Source organism: Centropristis striata, chromosome 9 (assembly GCF_030273125.1).
Source record: "Centropristis striata isolate RG_2023a ecotype Rhode Island chromosome 9, C.striata_1.0, whole genome shotgun sequence".
Lineage (NCBI taxonomy): Eukaryota > Metazoa > Chordata > Actinopteri > Perciformes > Serranidae > Centropristis > Centropristis striata.
Genome location: NC_081525.1, coordinates 25,531,243 through 25,550,458, shown reverse-complemented (window position 1 = coordinate 25,550,458; position 19,216 = coordinate 25,531,243). Strand labels below are relative to the sequence as shown.

At 39.4% G+C, this 19,216-nt stretch overlaps 1 protein-coding gene across 3 annotated transcripts in view; it reads right to left on the bottom strand.

The window, feature by feature from the left end:
- dennd1b (DENN/MADD domain containing 1B) overlaps positions 1 to 19,216 on the bottom strand; it is a 123,745-nt gene that overhangs the window by 10,659 nt on the left and 93,870 nt on the right. For 2 of the 3 annotated variants that reach the window (XM_059340317.1, XM_059340318.1), the window contains 5 exons: positions 13,108 to 13,198; positions 11,329 to 11,369; positions 9,934 to 9,969; positions 8,791 to 8,847; positions 6,301 to 6,390 (listed from right to left, as the gene is read on the bottom strand). In XM_059340317.1, coding sequence (XP_059196300.1) covers positions 6,301 to 6,390; positions 8,791 to 8,847; positions 9,934 to 9,969; positions 11,329 to 11,369; positions 13,108 to 13,198 — 315 coding nt within the window. Of the gene's footprint in view, positions 1 to 6,300; positions 6,391 to 8,790; positions 8,848 to 9,933; positions 9,970 to 11,328; positions 11,370 to 13,099; positions 13,199 to 19,216 lie in introns of those variants that run through there. The other variant, XM_059340321.1, reaches the window with a different exon arrangement.

The following is a 19,216-nucleotide window of genomic DNA, read 5'->3' as shown; positions in this document are numbered from 1 at the left end:
AGGGAACATTTCTTAATAATTTTTACATTATTTTGTAATCCTTTTCACTTTGATCTGAGTTCCTGAGTACCTGGCTAAAGACGTAAAAGAATCCTGATTACCACTAGTTCAGGCTTCAGACATAAGAAGCAACACACACATCCACTTGCAAACCTTTACAATGATGCTTGAGAGTAAATGAGGGTAGAATTGTAAACATGACTAACTTGTCCTTTACTCTAACCTTTTATACCTTGGCCTTCATAATGCAATAATCCAAGGTATGAAATATATCTAAGGAGCCTCAGATTAGATACAACAAATTACATTTTATTTCGGTGGTTATGAGGGGAAAATAGTCATCACCATCCATTTTAGTAGCTGAATTTGGAGAAACAAACTTTCCCCTCCTCTTCCCTTCCTTCCCCGCATGACCGGTTATGCGGAACAACTATGCCTCTCTGTGACAGGGCCAAACGCTAGCGGACTTTAATAGCCAGTCTTAGATTATACATTTCATATGGTATTTCTGAGTGGGCACTGATCTCACAGCTTGGCAGTGTATGTAAAGAGATGCCGGTAAAATGCAAACAAACCTTGGGGAGAGGCAGAGCCTTTGCAGAAGTACGGCCAAGTCTGTTTAAGAGCTGCTCACTCAAAAAAAAAAAAAAAAAAGAAAACAGCGTTTGAGGCAAGATCCACTGCTCGTCTGTCCAACTGGCTGTTGCTGAAAGCCCACTTCCCTTTCGCTTAAAAAAGGAGCCATATAAAAGAAGGAAAATGTGCATTATGCTCATTCTGTTACACTAAACTAAAACTCATCCAGTGAAATCACCAGGTGTCTTTCTGTGAATGGGTGCAGTGCAGTACTTTGAAGGTGCCAGGAGATGGCACTTTGGTTTCAGCAAGGAAGCCAGTTGGTCTCTGAAGTGGGGAGAAACTAAATGAAGTGGAGACTACGATCGCATATAACCATCTAGTCTCACACACACACACACACACACACACACACAAACACACACACACACACACACACAGGACAGAGCCACTGTAATGCAGCCTAACTATTCATCTAACAATATTTAACGACAATATTAATCGTACATTGGATATCATCAGCATATTTGAGCTATTTTTGCCATTTACAATTACATCAAAAAATGCATTATTATGAATTATAACACGCACACTGTGCTTTATAATGTACAGCACATGAAAAGGCTGTGAAATAGTTATTAGCTATTCAGAAAGTATTGCTTTTGCATATTGTTCACATAGCATTTTCAATCATGTGCTGAGCATAATGCAGACACAATGTCTATGTAATGCTTTATAAGCAATATTTCAAGTTAAGTAGTATTGTGCTAAAAATACATATTAGTCGACGCATGTTTGAAGTCAGAGAGATGAATTAAATAACAACCACACAAATGTGCATTTTCTGGCACTGCACAACATATATCAGGCCGATAAATTATCTATTAGACATGGGATATTAAATCATCCATCTGATCCCTTCAGGAGAGCATAAACTACAGGTTATAAACTTATTTTACAAATACAAAAAATATTAAAATCATGAGTATTCCATTGGTATAGGGCATGAGAAGCAGGTAATTATAAGTTATCGGTTGAAAAGAAAATCCTTATCTCCAGACACAGACACTTCTCAAGTGATGTGTACACAGTGCACATATGTGTCCACTGGCCATGGACACATACTGATGGTACGCACCCACACACACACAGACACTGCAGCATGTACACACTGAAGTATTCGTGTGACTTTGTTCCTCTGTTTTACATCTCTGTCAGCTCCCTGTTTCCCCTCCACCCTAGGCGATGTGGTGTTTTCCGTGGCTGGCATCTCTCCTGCCTCACCAGGTGAAGAGTCCAGAGCCTGGGGCTGAGCCCGGCCACAAGCCTGCTGGCTGCCATTGTCCATAACCCTGTCCCAACCTCCACTCTCCTCTGCTCTCTTTAACAGCTGCCATTCTGTCTCCAACCTGGGGCAAACTGCTAAATGCATGCATGTTTGTGTACATGCAGCACACGCAATTTAAAAACATGCTCGCGTACAAAAGAGCTGGGGTATGGACGCACTTTCTGTTTGCAGATGCTTACAGCACAATAGCACATAGAAACATACACACACCAGATATACAGGATCTCAAAAACAGATGTGGCACTCACACACAAAACCATACAGGAGCCAGAACAATGGTTGTTTTTTGTTGTATCAGACGAGAAGTCAGCAGTCCAATTCCGTCTTGTTTTTGTCAAACGAAAGGATTACTCCTACATTCTTAATCAACAAGCTCACCAAACACTGCGAATCACCCACATTGCCAGATACGGCTGAAATATGTACGCAAATGACAGCAGCACTTTCACTTTGGTACATGTGTTGGCTGATCAAATAGAATATGAATTTCGTAACTCTGATTATTTTTTTTTGCTATGATTAATTAAAGGAAGGATCATTCATTTCATTTCAAGGACAGACATGGAGAGGGGTTTGCAAAATAAAAAATGATGAATGATAAAAATGTATCAGGCTCTTTGCTTTCATACAGGAAGATGGAATGTCTTTAATCAGATCACATTTTTGGAGTGCCAGATGACAACATGTTTCTGAATTTATATTAGCAGGTGAGTGAGCGTTTCTTGGTCACTTGGTCAGATGTATGCATGTCTGTGGTATATGTGCGCTGTAGCTAACAAAACAATGCAAACATTAAATCTTAAAGGACAATACATATAAATAAGTTATGCTAGTTGTAAATGAAGTGAGTTTCCTTTCAATTAGGCAGAAATACTGTTCAATAGGCAGGACCATATGCACCCAGCATTACCAGCTAATTAGGTACATCTAGTAGCTAAAATAAATGTAATAAAAGGTAATAATAATTACCTTATGAAGGTTATAATGATCAGTTTTTTAAACATTTTAGAGGTGGTGGTTTAACTTAACTTTGGAGACTGTTTTTATGGTGCTGCACTGTCGTACTGAGAGGTGTGTGTAATATATTAATTGTAACTATACATCGATCCTTATCGATATATTGATGCAATGACAAACGATCCAAAACCATCAAAGTGAAAATATCGATACATTTCATCATCTTAATAATGCAGCTTTATTTAAATTCCCACTATATATTTACTTTATCAATTATCTAATTAAAAAAATAACAGATTTTTTAAAATTCAAATGTCTGGAAGAGACATTGTCAAATCGTATTTTAGTTGCATTTTGTGAGTTCATAAAAATGTAGCTGTAACTGTGTTAAATGGACATTATGATATATCTCATATCGATCACAGGCCCCTTAATCAAATTGAAATTACATCATGGCAGAGTTCGTGATATAAGCAAATATCATATTGTTGTCCAATTAATCCACCTAATATCGTATCACGATGAAACTTGTGATTTACACCCCCAATAATTAGTCTACCCTCGCTGGTTTAAACTGAGTACAATGTTCATTTAAGAAAAAAATGTGTTTCAGCAAAATAATACCTTAGGACTGAAAATGAAGGACTGTCAAAACAATGTTGAGATGGTATGGACAAAGACAGGTCCTTCACAGACAGAGTGGGGCATATCTTAAAGAACGAGGGCTTAATATTGCTATAGATGTCCGTGTGTGGGCACAAGGGATAGTGGAGGTATGAGAATAAAGGTTTTCTATTTTCTTTTTTTTTTCATTTTGCTTAACCTTTACTTAACCAGGTTAGTCCCACTGAGAGCAATTTCTTGTGGAAGGAACACCTGGTCAAGACAGTTGCAGGCAGAGCACAGTATCAAGATTTCATAGGAAGCAATATAATAAAAAAAAGAAGGAGATAGAAAGGACAGACATGCAGAGATAAGAGACAGTAAGAACAATAGGTATATTTTACTCCAGCGTTCTTTTGAACTAACTGAAATGTAAATATGGAGTGCTTTAAAGAGTCAGGTGAAAGTAAATAAATGGCTAGCATCGAGTGTTTTCAGGAAAAAAATCCACGAGGACCCTGAAAACAATCTGTAATTCATTATGTACTTGCCAAATGATTTTTCACTGGTATTTATAACAGATAAACAACTAGATATAAAAAAATGTTTTTGTTTAAGAATCAAATTATATTTAGAGTTTTTAAGTAATGTGCATACAGGCATCAACCAGCTAATATGGCGACCGTAAAACAACAAGAAAACACTGAAAGAGCCAACTATTTCCTGTTAAATGTACTGTTTTGAAGAGTTTCAATCTTTCAGGGGTTACTGCACACTGACAGGCCATAAATTATCAAGGCTTTCTTGGCTTCTCAATTTTCAGTCTTACTTTCAGTTGACAAGAAGAAAAAAATCTGAGGATGTCAGAGTGCACTCTCCTCCTGGGTTTTGTGTCTTTAATGTGTAGGCATCGGGATGATATACTAATATACCTGAGTTATGAAGCATAAGCGATGCCAAGAGAGGCAGAGTGAAAAGAGAGGAGCGGGAACACACATTACTGAACACTGTTGAGTTGCTTGGCAAAGTTTATATATTCAATACTGCAAAAAGGCTGGTTTTGAGCTCCTTTATTTTATTTCTCAAACATTACTTTTTGAAGGAAAAGATACACATGAAAGGTAGAGCAAAAAGCTTTTGGAAATCTTGACTATAGGAAACATTCTGAGTTTTTCTTTATTTCCAGCTATAAGATAAAGTATTTAACTTGTGTAGGAGTGATTTTTGTTATAGTCAGGTTACATATAGTAACATACATGTATGTATGTACAGTATATGTGTATTATGTCTGTTGTAAATGGCATAATTATGTTTGTGATACAAGTTATATTTGCTACTTGTTCTGTGTTAATAAAAATAAAAAGAGAAGAATAGGAAGTGCACTGTTTATGGCTGCAGAGAAACTGATGGACTATATATAAACACAAACACACACATAAGCAGAGCTGTGGGACATGTGTCCTGTGTGTCCCTCCTCCAGTGGTCTCCAGGGACCCGTTACTGTGGCAATGAACAGGCCTCAATAGCAGGGACAGGGGTGTGAGAGTGTGTATATCCTGAATGTGCTGCGTGTTTGTGGGTGTGTGCGCACATCAATTGCATGTTAACTGTTAGTCTGAGTGTGTGTGTGTTGGGTTTGCCCGTCTTTGTGTGTGCACTCGCTGGGTGGGTGAGTGTGTGAGTGTGTGTGTGTGTGTGTGTGTGTGTGTGGGGGGGGGGGGGGGGGGGGTATGGTGGGGGGGGGTATGGTGGGGGTGTCCGAGGAGGCCTTTAGAAAAGCCCTAATTGCCGTTCCTCTCCTCTCCCCGGCCGTCACACCTTCCTCTGCGCTAAGACTTTCCAGCCTCATCACACACACAGGAAACACAACGCTAATTAGAGACAGCACAACCTCTGCTAATCACACTCTTACATGACTGTGACCAAAATGTCAGTGTGTGCATGCAGGCATGTTTTTTGTGGGGTTTTTTTTAGACTGAATCGGAGTCCACTTGGCATTTTTATTATTATTTTGCAGCTCCAGCTGGGTACAAATGTATAGTTAAAAGGTGGAGATATAACTAGAGGCTGTATGCATGTGTTTAATACTGTACAAATGTGTGCAATTTTAATTAAACTGAACTTCCTACACTGAGAACTATATGTGCACGATTCCATTTAGTGTTTTTTTCCCCTCTCCTCTTGATACATTTATTGATGAATGTGTATTTTGTGAGCGTGCATGTGTTTGCACATTGTATGCCAGCTCTGCACACAACAAAGAAAAAAAAAGTGCGATCCACTTATGGTGCACAAGCAAATTCTTCTGAGGAAATGCTGACCAGCAGATGAGTTGCTTCCACTGTCCGCGCTGTTCACAGAAAAATACTGAATGTACAACATGAGTGCGTTGTGAGAAAAAAAAATGCTTATCATTACATTTGGCACCCTGACAAACTACTGTACTTCCAAGAGCTGTTACAAGAGAGAGAGAAAGCAGAGGGGGAGAAATGGAGATGGATAGAGAAAGAGAGAGGGAAAGATGGAGATAAAAGAAAGACTGGGGTTTGAGAGGAGAAGAGAGAAAGAAATGAGAGCAAAAAGTGGACAGAAAAGAGCACAGAAGTGGAAGTCTGCATCCATGTCGGTCAAGTAAAAACCCAGCTCTAGTATGATCAGTCAGTGTACATGTAGTTAACTCATTTACTGTGTTTGTGTGTGTGTGTGTGTGTGTGTGTGTGTGTGTGTGTGTATGTGTGTGTGTGTGTGTGTGTGTGTATGTGTGTGTGTGTGTGTGTGTGTGTGTGTGTGTGTGTGTGTGTGCGTGTGTATCATACCCGTCTCATCTTCTGCAGTCTCCTTGGAGACAGGCTCTTGGTGCTGGTGGGAGACCCCGCGCAGACCATCATCCCCTCTTCTTCTTCTTCCTGAGAGAGAAACGATGAATGTAAATCTTACATGATTTGTGATTTTAATGACCTAAAGTGAAAAAAAGTGTTTTACTTGCAGAATAATGCGTATTTTGCTTTTTATGCAAAAAAAAAAGAACCCCAACACATTCGATGTATTACACCCTCGTGTGAGTTAATAGATTTCAATTGAAAGAATGAAAGAGATTTAGCGATAATGCTCTTTGTCCAGTTTGTTTCTCGCTCTCTGTGACATTTATAACACTTAAAGGATCAGTCTGGTCATATTCTAGATTTTTTTTCTTACTGCCAACTAATCTCATTAAATTATTTATAATCCTATCAACAAGTATTGTGTATGCAAAGCCTGGTACATGTTATTAATCTGTTCATACTGTAGATTCAATGTGTAGTTCAAAAACTATTAAACACATAAATGTCCGCCCCTAAAAACAGTCCCTCACGAATGCATCATTTACTTGTGTTTGAGAAGCATTTGCTTAAAGCCTGATTTCCACCGGGCGCGTTACTGCAGCGTAACGTCAGCGTCGCGTATGACGTTGCAAATAGGTAACACTCTAATCAATGAGAGCATTTCCACCGGGCGCGTAGCGTAACGTTACTGCAGCGTCGCGTCATCGTCTCTACGCGAGCATTAGGTAGGACTTCTATTTCTCCGCGAGACGCTGCCAACTCGCGTGAATCTCAACAGAGCAGATCGCACCAGACAGGAAGTCCGACTCAGAATCAGCGTAAAACACTTCCGCCCCTTTCAAAATAAAACACAATACGCAGTTCATGCAGCCTAAAACTACTTCACATCAACGTTATGTTATGACCGGGGCACCAGATCGGCAATCAATCAATCAAAGGGTCTCAGAGGATCGGCGACACGGAAGACAAGAGACTGATTGTTGAAGTGGAACATCATACAATCATTTATGACATAACATATTGTTTTTATAAGGATAGATGGTCAGATCAACATATCTTTCACCTCAGAGAAGCAAAGTAAGTTGGTTTTTGTTGTTGTTGTTTACTTTATACACACAGTTTATCCATAGACTGTATAAATAGAGTTTAAAGTTTATCACGGGAGCTTGCGGTCTCCCGTATGGTCAGGATTATGGCGTGATCTCGTTATCTCGCGTGTATACGGCCGGCTTGCTAAACTGACGTGCTGCTGCAGTAACGCGTCCGGTGTGAATTGACAAGACGCAGCAAAAACGCTGTGGAGACGTGCTGCTGCAGTAACGCGTCCGGTGGAAATCCCCAGTAAGACTACATTACCCAGCTGTTTTAAATTTAAAGTAAAAACTCATGACCCATCTTAAAGATTTAAGTCTTCAGTGAGAACAAAAGCAGTTTGTGTAGTTAGTCAGAAAAAATTGAGGGGAAGCGCAGGGCATCTCACCTGGTAGAGCTTACATATACTAAAGGCTCCTTAATGCAGCGACCTAAGTTTAGTTTAGACCAGTGGCCCTTTACTGCATGTCAGCACCTCTCTCTTAACCTTTCCTTTCCATCTACTGATGTCCTATCAAATAAAAGGAAAAACCCCACCCAAAAAAAAAAATGCTTTGAGAAAAGAAGTTTGGTTTTGGTCTTTTCATGTTTTTTTGTGATAACAGCAGATATATTTAATATTTACCAGCATTACCCTTTAAAACATTCTCTACAAGGTTATAACAATTATATTCAAGGTAACCACCACTGATGGGTTTAATTCCAACATGTTTGTGCATTGAGGTCCTTGTGTAGACATCTGTGGCTGGCAGCAACATAAGCACGCTGCAGATTAAGTGTGATCCTGAGAAAGTCGAATTAATTCATTTGTGTATTTGGGAATTAATTTATGAACGCACAGGAAATCTGTTTAACTTCAAATCAAATAGATTTCAACACCTCTGTTTGCGACTTCTGTGTGCATGTGTTTGTGCATGCACACACACACGCACACACACTACAGAACGCCGCTCGTGTTCGTCATCGGTGCCCTCTCTGCTCGGTTTCCCACTGACAGATCAAACTGCTATTGCCTTATCAAATCCATCAGGCTTATGGAAACATACACCTCGTTACATTAGCTTTGAGGAAATCACAGGCTCACTGATGAAATATGCAGACAATAAAAGAGAAAGAGGGGCCGGGGCTCGGATGACATGACAGGCCATAGCCAGAGGGGCGTTGGTTAAAAATGTACAGCCCTGAACAAAGCGCTAAGCAGGCTTCAACAGTCATTAAAGGGCCCAGCGTCAGAATCACACACTCCATGTAAAGCAGCCTTCCTGTCTGTTTCTATGAGGGGGGTGTGTGTCTACTGTATCTGTGTGCCTCAGAACAGAATTATGTGTGCACGCATGTTTCTACCAGAGTGTGCATGTGTGTCAGAGAGGTGTGAAGGTCCGTGCCGCTCACCCTTGCTTTCAGTCTGCCCTTAATGTCCCGGATGCCCCTCTTGGCATGACTCTTGGCCTGGGAGGAAAAACAACACACACACATTCACGCACACACACACACACACACACACATGCAGATTACTAATCAAAACATGTTGCATTAACATTCTGTTCTGGTTTCATGTAACATCAAGAAATGCTTTGATCCCTGTGGCAAAAAACATGGAGACAAAAGGCTGGATAAGAGAGCTCGGCACACTAACAGGAGGCGATAACATGAAAGGGCACCCTGACCACCTATTGTACAGCAGATAACGACATGGTACAGCTCATCAAACACACACGACTCATGAACAATAGTCTCATTCCTTCCACTGTCAATTCCAAGACAGACAAGTTTTTAAATGCATCTGCTGTATATTTATGAAGACTGATTAATCTTCACAAAACAGCCTGAAAAATGTCATCTAAGGTCCATTGCAGCGGAGCTTTCGAGATGTGCATAATGTTTCAAGTTATGCACATATATAAACATATGGAAGAAAACAGGCTATATTAATTTGACCGTTTAGCCCAGTGAAACTGATTTGAGCAGACCATTTTCTAATTCACAATGGAGTTATATTGATTTAGACTGGACATGACTTTACAGTTTCAATGAAAAAAAAAGCCAATATACCAAGCGCATATAGCATCAAAATATAGCTTGTTTATCATGAAAGAGCCAGGGGAGGATCCCAAGACCCCCCCAACAAAGGTCTGTGCTAAATATGCTATTGTTTGTGAATCAATCCAACATCTTACATGTGGCTTTAAGATAAAGGAAATTCCTGCTTTGTTTAATGTATTTCTATGAATTGTATAAAGCATTTATAGCTAAAATGCATGCAGTCACATCTGTAAAAACAGTATAATATCTTATTAATCTTTGCGCCAACACAAAGATTACTTTAAAAAAAAAAAAATGAAGATTAGGATTGAGTTTTGCACACACACACTGAAGCAGAGAGCAGTGGATTTGTCCTCTGCATTTAACCCATCCTTATTAATTTTATCTGATAAATATTGTTATTTATGTACTGGCCCTGGCCACTTCTCATTTTGTGAAAGTGGCCCCGAGGCAAAGCAAGCAGCGCAGCCCTGGTTAAGCAGAAGTACGTACTTTAGTCACAGCTGTGTTGATGAGTGCTCCTCCTCTCTGTAATAGACACAGAACATTAGTGAGTCACTTGGAGGCATTTTGGTTGATTTTTTCCACACATATACACACATTCAAATGTCTTCATATACATTAAATATTCATATTGTGCACACAGCATGCCATCCTATCAGGACGATCTCTTCAAATTTCAACATTAATGATTGAGGGGAAGCTGAAATGCTTTGACAATCACTCTGATGTGTGATTTCTGCATGTATCTGTCATATTGTGATGTATAGTATCCTCATCAATATCATGATAAATGTTTCTACCACATCATTTCACTCCCACAGTAGCCACAAAGGACTCATTTTCAATATCAAACACAGCCTAACCTCCCTTTGCAGCTGTAAGCAGCATTGTAATGCAACTTCAGTATACAAACGGTGACATGAGGCAAAGTATTATATCGCTGAGCCATGATAAACTGCATGATTCAAAGCATTCAGGAGGTTTTTATTTAGAAGCAGCCTAAAACAGCGATGGAAGGGACTGTGTGTGATTGATTTCTACTTTGAGTTCTGCAGACTGACATCATGGCACCCAATATCTCTCTGTGCCTGTCTTCTTTTCCCTCTTTCTCTCAGAGTTGCTGCATCTCTCCTTTGGCGTCTCACTCTTTTTCTGTGTTTGGTCTTTAGTGTAAGCACAAAGCGTCGGCTAAACGGCTAAACAGAGTAAATGGCAGACAGCGTTTCAGAAGTCGGCAGAGGGAGAGGAGGAGAGAGGCCGAGGTGAAGGCCCCTCTTATAGATCCCTGTCAGTCAGGAAATGTGAACTTTAACAAACCTTTGAAGAGCACTCTAGAGAACTAATTCAGCCTTAGCTGACGGCGTGGGGAGAGAGGGAGGGTGAGGGAGAGATACTCAGTGAGAGAGAGAGCGAGAGGGAGACAGAGGGGGGGCTGTGACAGAGATGAAAAGAGGGAGCGAGAGAGAGGAAGATACAGAGAGAGAGACAGGGGAAGAAAAGGAGAGGAGGAAAGAGACAGGAGATGAAGAAGGAGGGAGAGATCTATGTTCTTGGGTCGGTTCAGCGGAGTAACGCCTGTGTTTGCTGCCAGATCAACATGTCATGTCGGAGGACGTCTTGTCACGTCAAATCACTTCTGTCTCCCTCCCTGTCTGTCTCCACTGTCCTGCTGCACGCGCCGCTTCACACACCAAACTGCACTCAAGCTGGATGTGTACGTTCAGGCAGCCCCCTTCATTCCAAAGGCAACACCAGGACTTCAAACACTGAGTCGTGTCAATCACACTTTCAATTAAATATAACTCGGGAACGAAATGAGTGAAACATAAAAAAAGCCATAGATAAAAGTGTTTAGGTGTGATACGCAGGACATTCTGTGACTACCTTTACAGTGTGCATCCACTGCTGGTAAGACCTTGAATTACCTGGAGGGATGTAGAAAACACAGAGAATATGAATTAATCATTTTATACTCAATAGCATTGTATTAACATTGAAAAGGTAACATTGAAAAGGTAACTATGTGGACACACTCGCACTTTATTGAGCATCTAAAAAATGAAAAAAAAAAAAAGAATTTCTACATGCAACAACTTATTTAACCTATGAACATACTAAAATATATTTTAGTATATCTGTAAAATGAAAAGTACTCTCAGAAAAACAAACAACGCAATAATATACATTAATAATAAATGCCAAAGAGCAGAAATGTATGTATATAATGTGTATAGAATGTATGTATATGTCTTATTTTTTATATAATTATTCTTATTCTGTTCTTTTATCTATGTGTCTGTTTCTTGAGCTACTGTAACGACTAATTTTCCCCACTGCGGGATAAATAAAGTCATATCTTATCTAATCTTATCTTATCTTCTATATAACAGCATGTAATAAGGTTGAAAAAATATAATTTAATGTGGCGCACTATATGTCTTTGAGATTATTTGTCTTCTTCTGCCTCTTTTGTCATAAAATCAATAATATTACTATTACAAACTGGATGTAAAGGACCTATAGGGACAGAATGTAGGACTTTAAAAAAAAAAAGGTTTTTCTTTCTAAAATTTTCTATAGTTTCCAGGATTCTAAAATGTCTTAAGGATGGATTACAGATGACAGTGTGGGTTTGGGTCAGGATCAGAATTAATTAATCCAGTAATATGATGGGTATTTAGCGCCAACATCTGGATGCCATTTCTTCTTTGTTGTCATGTAAATACACCTCAAACCTGAAGATGTGTTGTGATCAAGATGATTTAATTTGTCTGAGCGCCCCGGTGGGATTTCAAACTTCTGATGCTTCGTGCACAATCTCCACATGTAATACTGCTCAACGCTGCCAAAACATTATTTATTCTTTCGTCAATCTTCTTTTGCCACATTCAATCAGATTTACAAGTAACCTTTGGATCAGCTCCAATCATATTTTTTCTAACAAATGACAGTCAAGATGTGCATCAATTACAAATAGAATGGACCAATTCACAATGAGAGGCGACTATTTATATAATTTATTTTCCCAATCATTGTTTTTAAATCAATAACAATTTAATGCTGTTCTTCGAAAGACTATATAGTTAACTGGTATCTGAATCGCTTATGTGGTCGCAAGTATGTTCATGAGAAACTTTTTCTTAGAAGAATAATAAAAACAAAAACACAAATCTTTTAAAATGCAGTATTTTAACCACTTTGCTTACTTGATGAATTGATGAATCTTTGGGTTATATCTACATGATTGAAATCCTCTTATTGTAAGTCGCTTTGAATAAAAATGGCAGCTAAATTAATGTCATGTAAATATAATAACAGCCTTCAGACGTGACTCATACAATAAGCATTTTTTTTCCCAGAAATGTTTTAAAATGAACATGTTATGTAACATATACAAGGAAACTACACCATACTAAACAAATACCATATTTAAATCAGTTTATCATTGTCTTGGAAGACTTTTAGGACATTCAACTGATGCATTTTGTATAGCTTTTAGTGCCTTCTCTTTAAATGTTGATGACTTCAAAGCTTTCTTCTTGTTTTGTTCACTGCTTTTAAATCTTTACATCTTACTACAGCATAATAACATTAGCTTATAGTATGAAATGTGGCTAATATGTGTAATGTGACTAATTGATTGACAGGTCTAGCACTACTCACTTCCACAGAAGCCCCCCTCTGTGATCTCCTCTTCAAACACGTCGGAGAAGCCACGGCCTGCGTTCAATTTGGCCAGCCGTCCGTCGATGAACTACAACCATAAATAACACCGTGCTTATTAAAGAAGGGAGGGGGTGGGCACACTTAAACAGATACAAAACACACACACACACACACACACACATATTCAAACACTCAGGCCACAATGGGGTGTTATTAATCCTACCTGACAGAAACTACATCCCAAGATTAGGTGGGTTGCAGGTAATAGGGATTTGGTAATGCGGAGCAGGTGAGGGATTAGAGCAGCAGACTACATGCTGCACACTGTCTGAGACATGAGGAAGTTTAATTTCCTCCCTTTGTAACATGGAGCGCATAAAACTCCATCTCATAAATATGGACCCAACAGCCAAGACAGCTACACATTTCATGAGCACAACTAAATATGTTATGCAAGTACAAGCAGTCACACACATATGTTGACATTTGTGATTAACACAACACAAAAAAAACAGCATTTCTTTTGTCAAACCATCAGAAATAACTCAAGTTAAATTTGCAAGCCACAACTAAATAAAAGCAGTGATGAGAGGGAAGGGAGAATAATAGTTTTTAACACCTTTCTTATCATTTTGGCTCATTATAAGAGCTTTGGTACATCCTCCGAGCAGTTTACAGGCTCAGTTACGCAACTATTGTAGTTATGCAGACGGAAAAAAATCCAACTGTATATCATCTTGTAAATACTGAACATGAAGAAAATCTTTAAAACAATTATGTGAATGTAGATCACTCAGTCACACATATGGCGCTCTGTTTTCTATTAGCTAAATCCAACCACATTGACCCCCAAGTTCCTGTTAGTTTCCTGTCCCATCGCTTATAATATCAGCAAATCAACTGTGGGGAAATAAAACTTTCCTGTGAAACCCTCAGGCTAATCTTGGCAAGTTTCTGGTGAAACAAAACAACAACAGAAAATAAACAAAATAAAAAGAAGCAGCTGTAATATAATACTAATGTGGGTCCAAGGTCTACAGATGCCCTGAAAAAGTAACTTTCTATTAGTTTTTATGTTTATTGTTTTTCTATTTGTGTTAAACCATAATTTCAAATCCACTTTTTTAACCTCTTCAGTTTGTTTGTGTAAAAGTAGGAGTGAAAAGCAGCTAACAATCAGTAAAGGTGTCACTCATAATAATTAGTATATAAAGCATTTGGATTTAAAGCTAAAATCTAATTTGACTGATGACTACATTAATTAACAACAACACCTCCTACCTTTCAGGCACTCTTTTGTATTTTCAAGAACAACAACAAATGGTACATTATTCTTTTTAGTACTTGACAGAAACATATTGTCAGATAATAACTGCAGCAGTCCTCCTCCCACCTTCTGCGACTGTGTCCAAAGTGTAACAACAGTGTAGGTTGTTTTAGGGCGCGTGTCCTCAGGGACAGCCTGCTAACTAGCGACCGACACGGCCACCCGCTTCTCTGGTCAGAAGAGCCGGAGACTCATCATTAGATCATTTTAATGAGAGGTGAGACTGCAGGTTTCAACCACTGCTCTGCTACTTGGTTGGCCCAATTAGTGCGGATAATCAACCCAAATCATCACCTAGCCAAAGCCTCCACTTATCTCCCCCCTCTCGTCTCCCTCCACACACCCCGGCCAGATTACCTGCCTCACTTTGGGCCTTAATTGGACATTACTCAACAATGGCAGACTGTGATCACCACACTCTCACACACACACAAACCAACACTTTAAAAAAACACACACACACGCACGGGCACGTACACAAACACAACAGGGCTCATTTTCTTTGTTTTGAGAGAGAGACAAAAAAAAACCCTAGAAAATAATTTTAGGAGGACCAGTTTCATTCAAACAAAAGCTAGACTTTTAAATAGATTTTTTACAGCACTTTGTCAATATTTGGTAATTACAATTACATAAAAACAAATTAATTTGATTAAAATCTAAATAATCTTGCTTTTGACTTTTACTGAACAAGCTCCATGTGTAAATAAAAGCACATTTAGGTGAATCCTGCTCCATCTCTTCATATTTCTGCATGTCATCTTGTTTCCTGTTGCAGACGGGGAGAGTTATTCCATCTGGCTAGCAACACAATTGACTCACCCACTGGTCGGTCACAGTGGTCTACATTTATTTAAACTCTGGAACTGTGGAGCCAGAAGTCAGGATTAGGACTCCACAGGGGTTCATTTACAGAGATATATACAGAGAGCCTAAAGGAAATGTACATTTTGCAATCTGGAATTTTAGCCCATAAACTGTGGATACTCAGGGAAATAGCGGAAGTCATGTCACTCATAGTTTTCTATTGGGGGGATGTTTTGGAAGCTTGGATTTAGGTTTTTGCTAGTTACCAGAGCACGGAAATCCAAATTTGGCCAAAAAGAAAAAAAACCTGGAGAGCAAGTGGTAACCACTAAAGCTGCTTGATAGGCTGTGACGTGTGTCAATCAAACACAGACATAGAAATACTTATATAATACTTCTTATGACTTAATGTCTCTCAACTGATTGACAACTCTCGAAACTGACTTCAAACTAGAAGCACATTGGGAGAGTGCAGACGTCTGCCAAGGCCAAGCACAAACGTCACAGTCAATATTATTGCTTGTTTTCACTTAATATCTGTGGAAGGGATGGGTCATATTTTTTGGATTTTTCAAAAAGTCATTAAATCATAAAAAAAAATTAATTTAATAGTTTACTCAAATATGCGCCCTACCTCGCAACATTAAAAAAGTACATAAAAATATATATTTGTATCCGCCCTGTGATTCTCTCTGCAATCTAATGGCTTCTTTCTCGGCCGATGCTTCACTCTTTCACCAAGTTTCATGAAGAATTTGGCCAGTAGTGTTTTCTGAATTCTGCTGACAGACAAACAAACCAACAAACAAATTAAAGAGAGAAAATAACCTGCTTGCCGAAAGTAATAAGCCTCAAACACACCAACATCTTATAGAAAAGTCAGACATAAATCAGATCAGATATAAATTCTAATTCCTTTCTAAGAGTTTTTAGAGCAGCCAGTCTATCTTAAAGCACATAGTTTTATCCATTACTTCTATTGTTTAAAACAAAAGGTAATTTTCCAGCTTATTAAAACTGCTATGATATGGAGTCGATGGAGAAACTACACATTCAGATTTTCAATCAGAAAAATTAGGTTTTGCAAGGACACACCTTTCCCCATTTCAATAACTGGCCCAGCTCTGGCATTCATAAACACGGAGAATGACGGATGATTATTGATTGATGGGACGCACATTGTCTACAGAGGCTCCTGGCGGTAAATTATCAGAGTACAAGTCCCCCTACAGACTCAATAAAACTGTGTATGGCTTAGTTTTGTCAATAAGAGGGGGACACTTCATTGGATCAGTCTTTGCACACACACACACACACACACAGCGCGCACACACAGCGCGCGCACACACAGCGCGCGCACACACAGCGCGCGCACACACACACACACACACACACACACAGCGCGCGCACACACACACAGCGCGCGCACACACACACACACACACACAGCACACACACACACACACACACACACACACACACACACACACACACACACACACACACACACACACGTGAGTGTGTAGGAGCTGAGGGTGGTTGATAGGAAGCAGGTTAATGTCGACAGGCTTTCCCCACGCATTCTTTCAGAAGATTTCTCCCACTTGTGTTCTGAACAGAGGTGGACCAAGCACAGGAAACAGGAACAGAACAGAAGTGTGTTAGAAGGTGAAACTGTGACATTTTATAAGTGTGTGTCGTTATTATAGGGTTGGCTTAGTTTTATATTTCATAGAGGCACAAGATAAAAAGCACTATTGTTTCTACTTTTTGTCCCCTAAGCACACCACTCAAACGCACTCACGCTTATATATGAAAAAGGTGCTCTTATTCAACATCTTACAGTAAGTCATTTGTTATAATGATACATTTTAATAGGGGAATTGAAAGTAACTGATGGCCTTTAATGACATGTCAGCACACAATAGTCTCTCTGTCCTCTAGGCCGCTCAGCTCCCAAAGTATTACTAATGTTTTGCTGCATTTGCATGAACAACTCCACGCTGTTCCCGCTATAAAACTGAAATGACTTGTGAAGCAACAGAGCTGCTTTACAAGGAATGAAAACAAAATCACCTGTAGAAAAGCAATTTCCTGCTGAAAGGGTAACACCTCAAACTCAGGTAACACCTCGACATTAAGCGTGTGTGCTTCAGCGTGTTGTGTAATGTGTGTCTACCAATTTAAATAATATGGTTTGAGTTTGCCCTGTAATTGTTGCAATGGATGTGATATTGACAAATCCCACACTTTAAAGGCCATTGTGCGCAAGTGAATTGATGATATACGTAATTAAATATATTGTATCAGACATGATTTTCAATGTGGTCGACTAATGATTGGTTGCTTGATAACTGAGCAACCCGACCTGTGGAAACTAATGGACGAAAAAACTAAATTAAAGTTTTAAAAAGTGCTTTAATCCCTTCTACTTTCGTAATATCAGCAAAACATAATATGCAGAATTTTAATCAATTTTCTGCATATAGGACGATACATAGCAGCTAAAGATTATTACTCATTGTATGCAGCCAAATGATATTTATGTTTGTTAATTAGGGGGCACACTAATAAGACAGCGGTCCTACTTTCAGGCCTATAAATAATATGCAATATGCTGACTGTGGAGCGATGCATTGGATTATAGTTGCATAAGACAGAAAATAGAATAACACATTGGTTTAAAATTAATCAACAATGAAACAGGGAGCAGGAAAACATCCAGACATCTCCAGCCCCAGAGTGTGTACTTATGTATATAAAAATGAATGTGTGCATGTGTGTGGCCATGAGAGTTGAGTATTGTTTGTGAGCGGATGTGGGTCATGGCCAGAGCAGAGCTCGGGCGGACCGCTGGCCTCTCTCACTTTAGTCGAAAGAGGAGTGGAGGAGATAAGCTCACCCCATCCCCCGTGCTGAAGAGGAGGAGGAGGAGGAGATAAGGGCCTGTTTCCCAATGCTACCGCTGAGGCAGGAGCCAGCCCGGGAGGATGCTTTGAACTGCTGCTCACTATCTGCTCTGCCTGGGAAAATTATAGACGGGGCAGAGTGTCCAGAGAAACAAAAGGCTGATTGAGGGCCGCTGCGCTGCAACTCTCGGGGGTAAATCACACTACTATCACGGGTCAGAGAGCACAAAGAAAAATTCAAGGGGTGAGAGGAAATTTTCTTCGGAGCCAGAGGTGTCTCTGCACTCGGCTCTGGCTCGGATAAGTTTAGTACTGCTGAAGGGATTTAGGGGGGAAAACATATTAAGTATACATGAGTGATTTTAAGAGAAACTCACACATGAATAAAGTATACCTACTCACCAGCTCACACACATCGTCTACTTACACTGCACATAATGGACACAGTGGAGTTAATAACACTGCGTCTACTGGTGGTGGATATTCCATTTTCTAATTTACAATTAAGGCCACATCTTTTAGCTTTACAGATATGTGCATTCATGCTAAAACGAGATATGAAGTTGATATGTTTATTTTAACTTTTGCACACTGACTTATTGTGGTTTTGTGGGTTCACTGGGCAAAACTGACAAAACAGAGACATTAAGACATAACAATTGTGTAATGAGAGTGTGTTGAGAGATAACCACAGTAAACAGTTTCTAGGGGTCAATAACCGTCTTTAATACCAGGCCTGTCTCTTCTCCATTTCTCCTCTCCTTGAACTGTACTGTCAAGATACTAAACGCTAACTTTACCCATTTGACGGTTTGCTGAGCACAAGTCGTGCTCAACCCTTCTAAATAAAAAATGTGCTCAAAAAATAAACAGCTCAAAAATAAACTTGACATTGATGAGAGAGGACAGAGTTATCTACCATATCAGCACTTAGTCATCTGTTTCTATTTGTGCATGCCTGTAACCTACAGGATAGATATGTGCATCCGTCAGTGTACCCATGTCAGTGACAGCAGATTTATGGTCTATAATTATGATCTGAGCATGAGAACAGGTTCTGTTT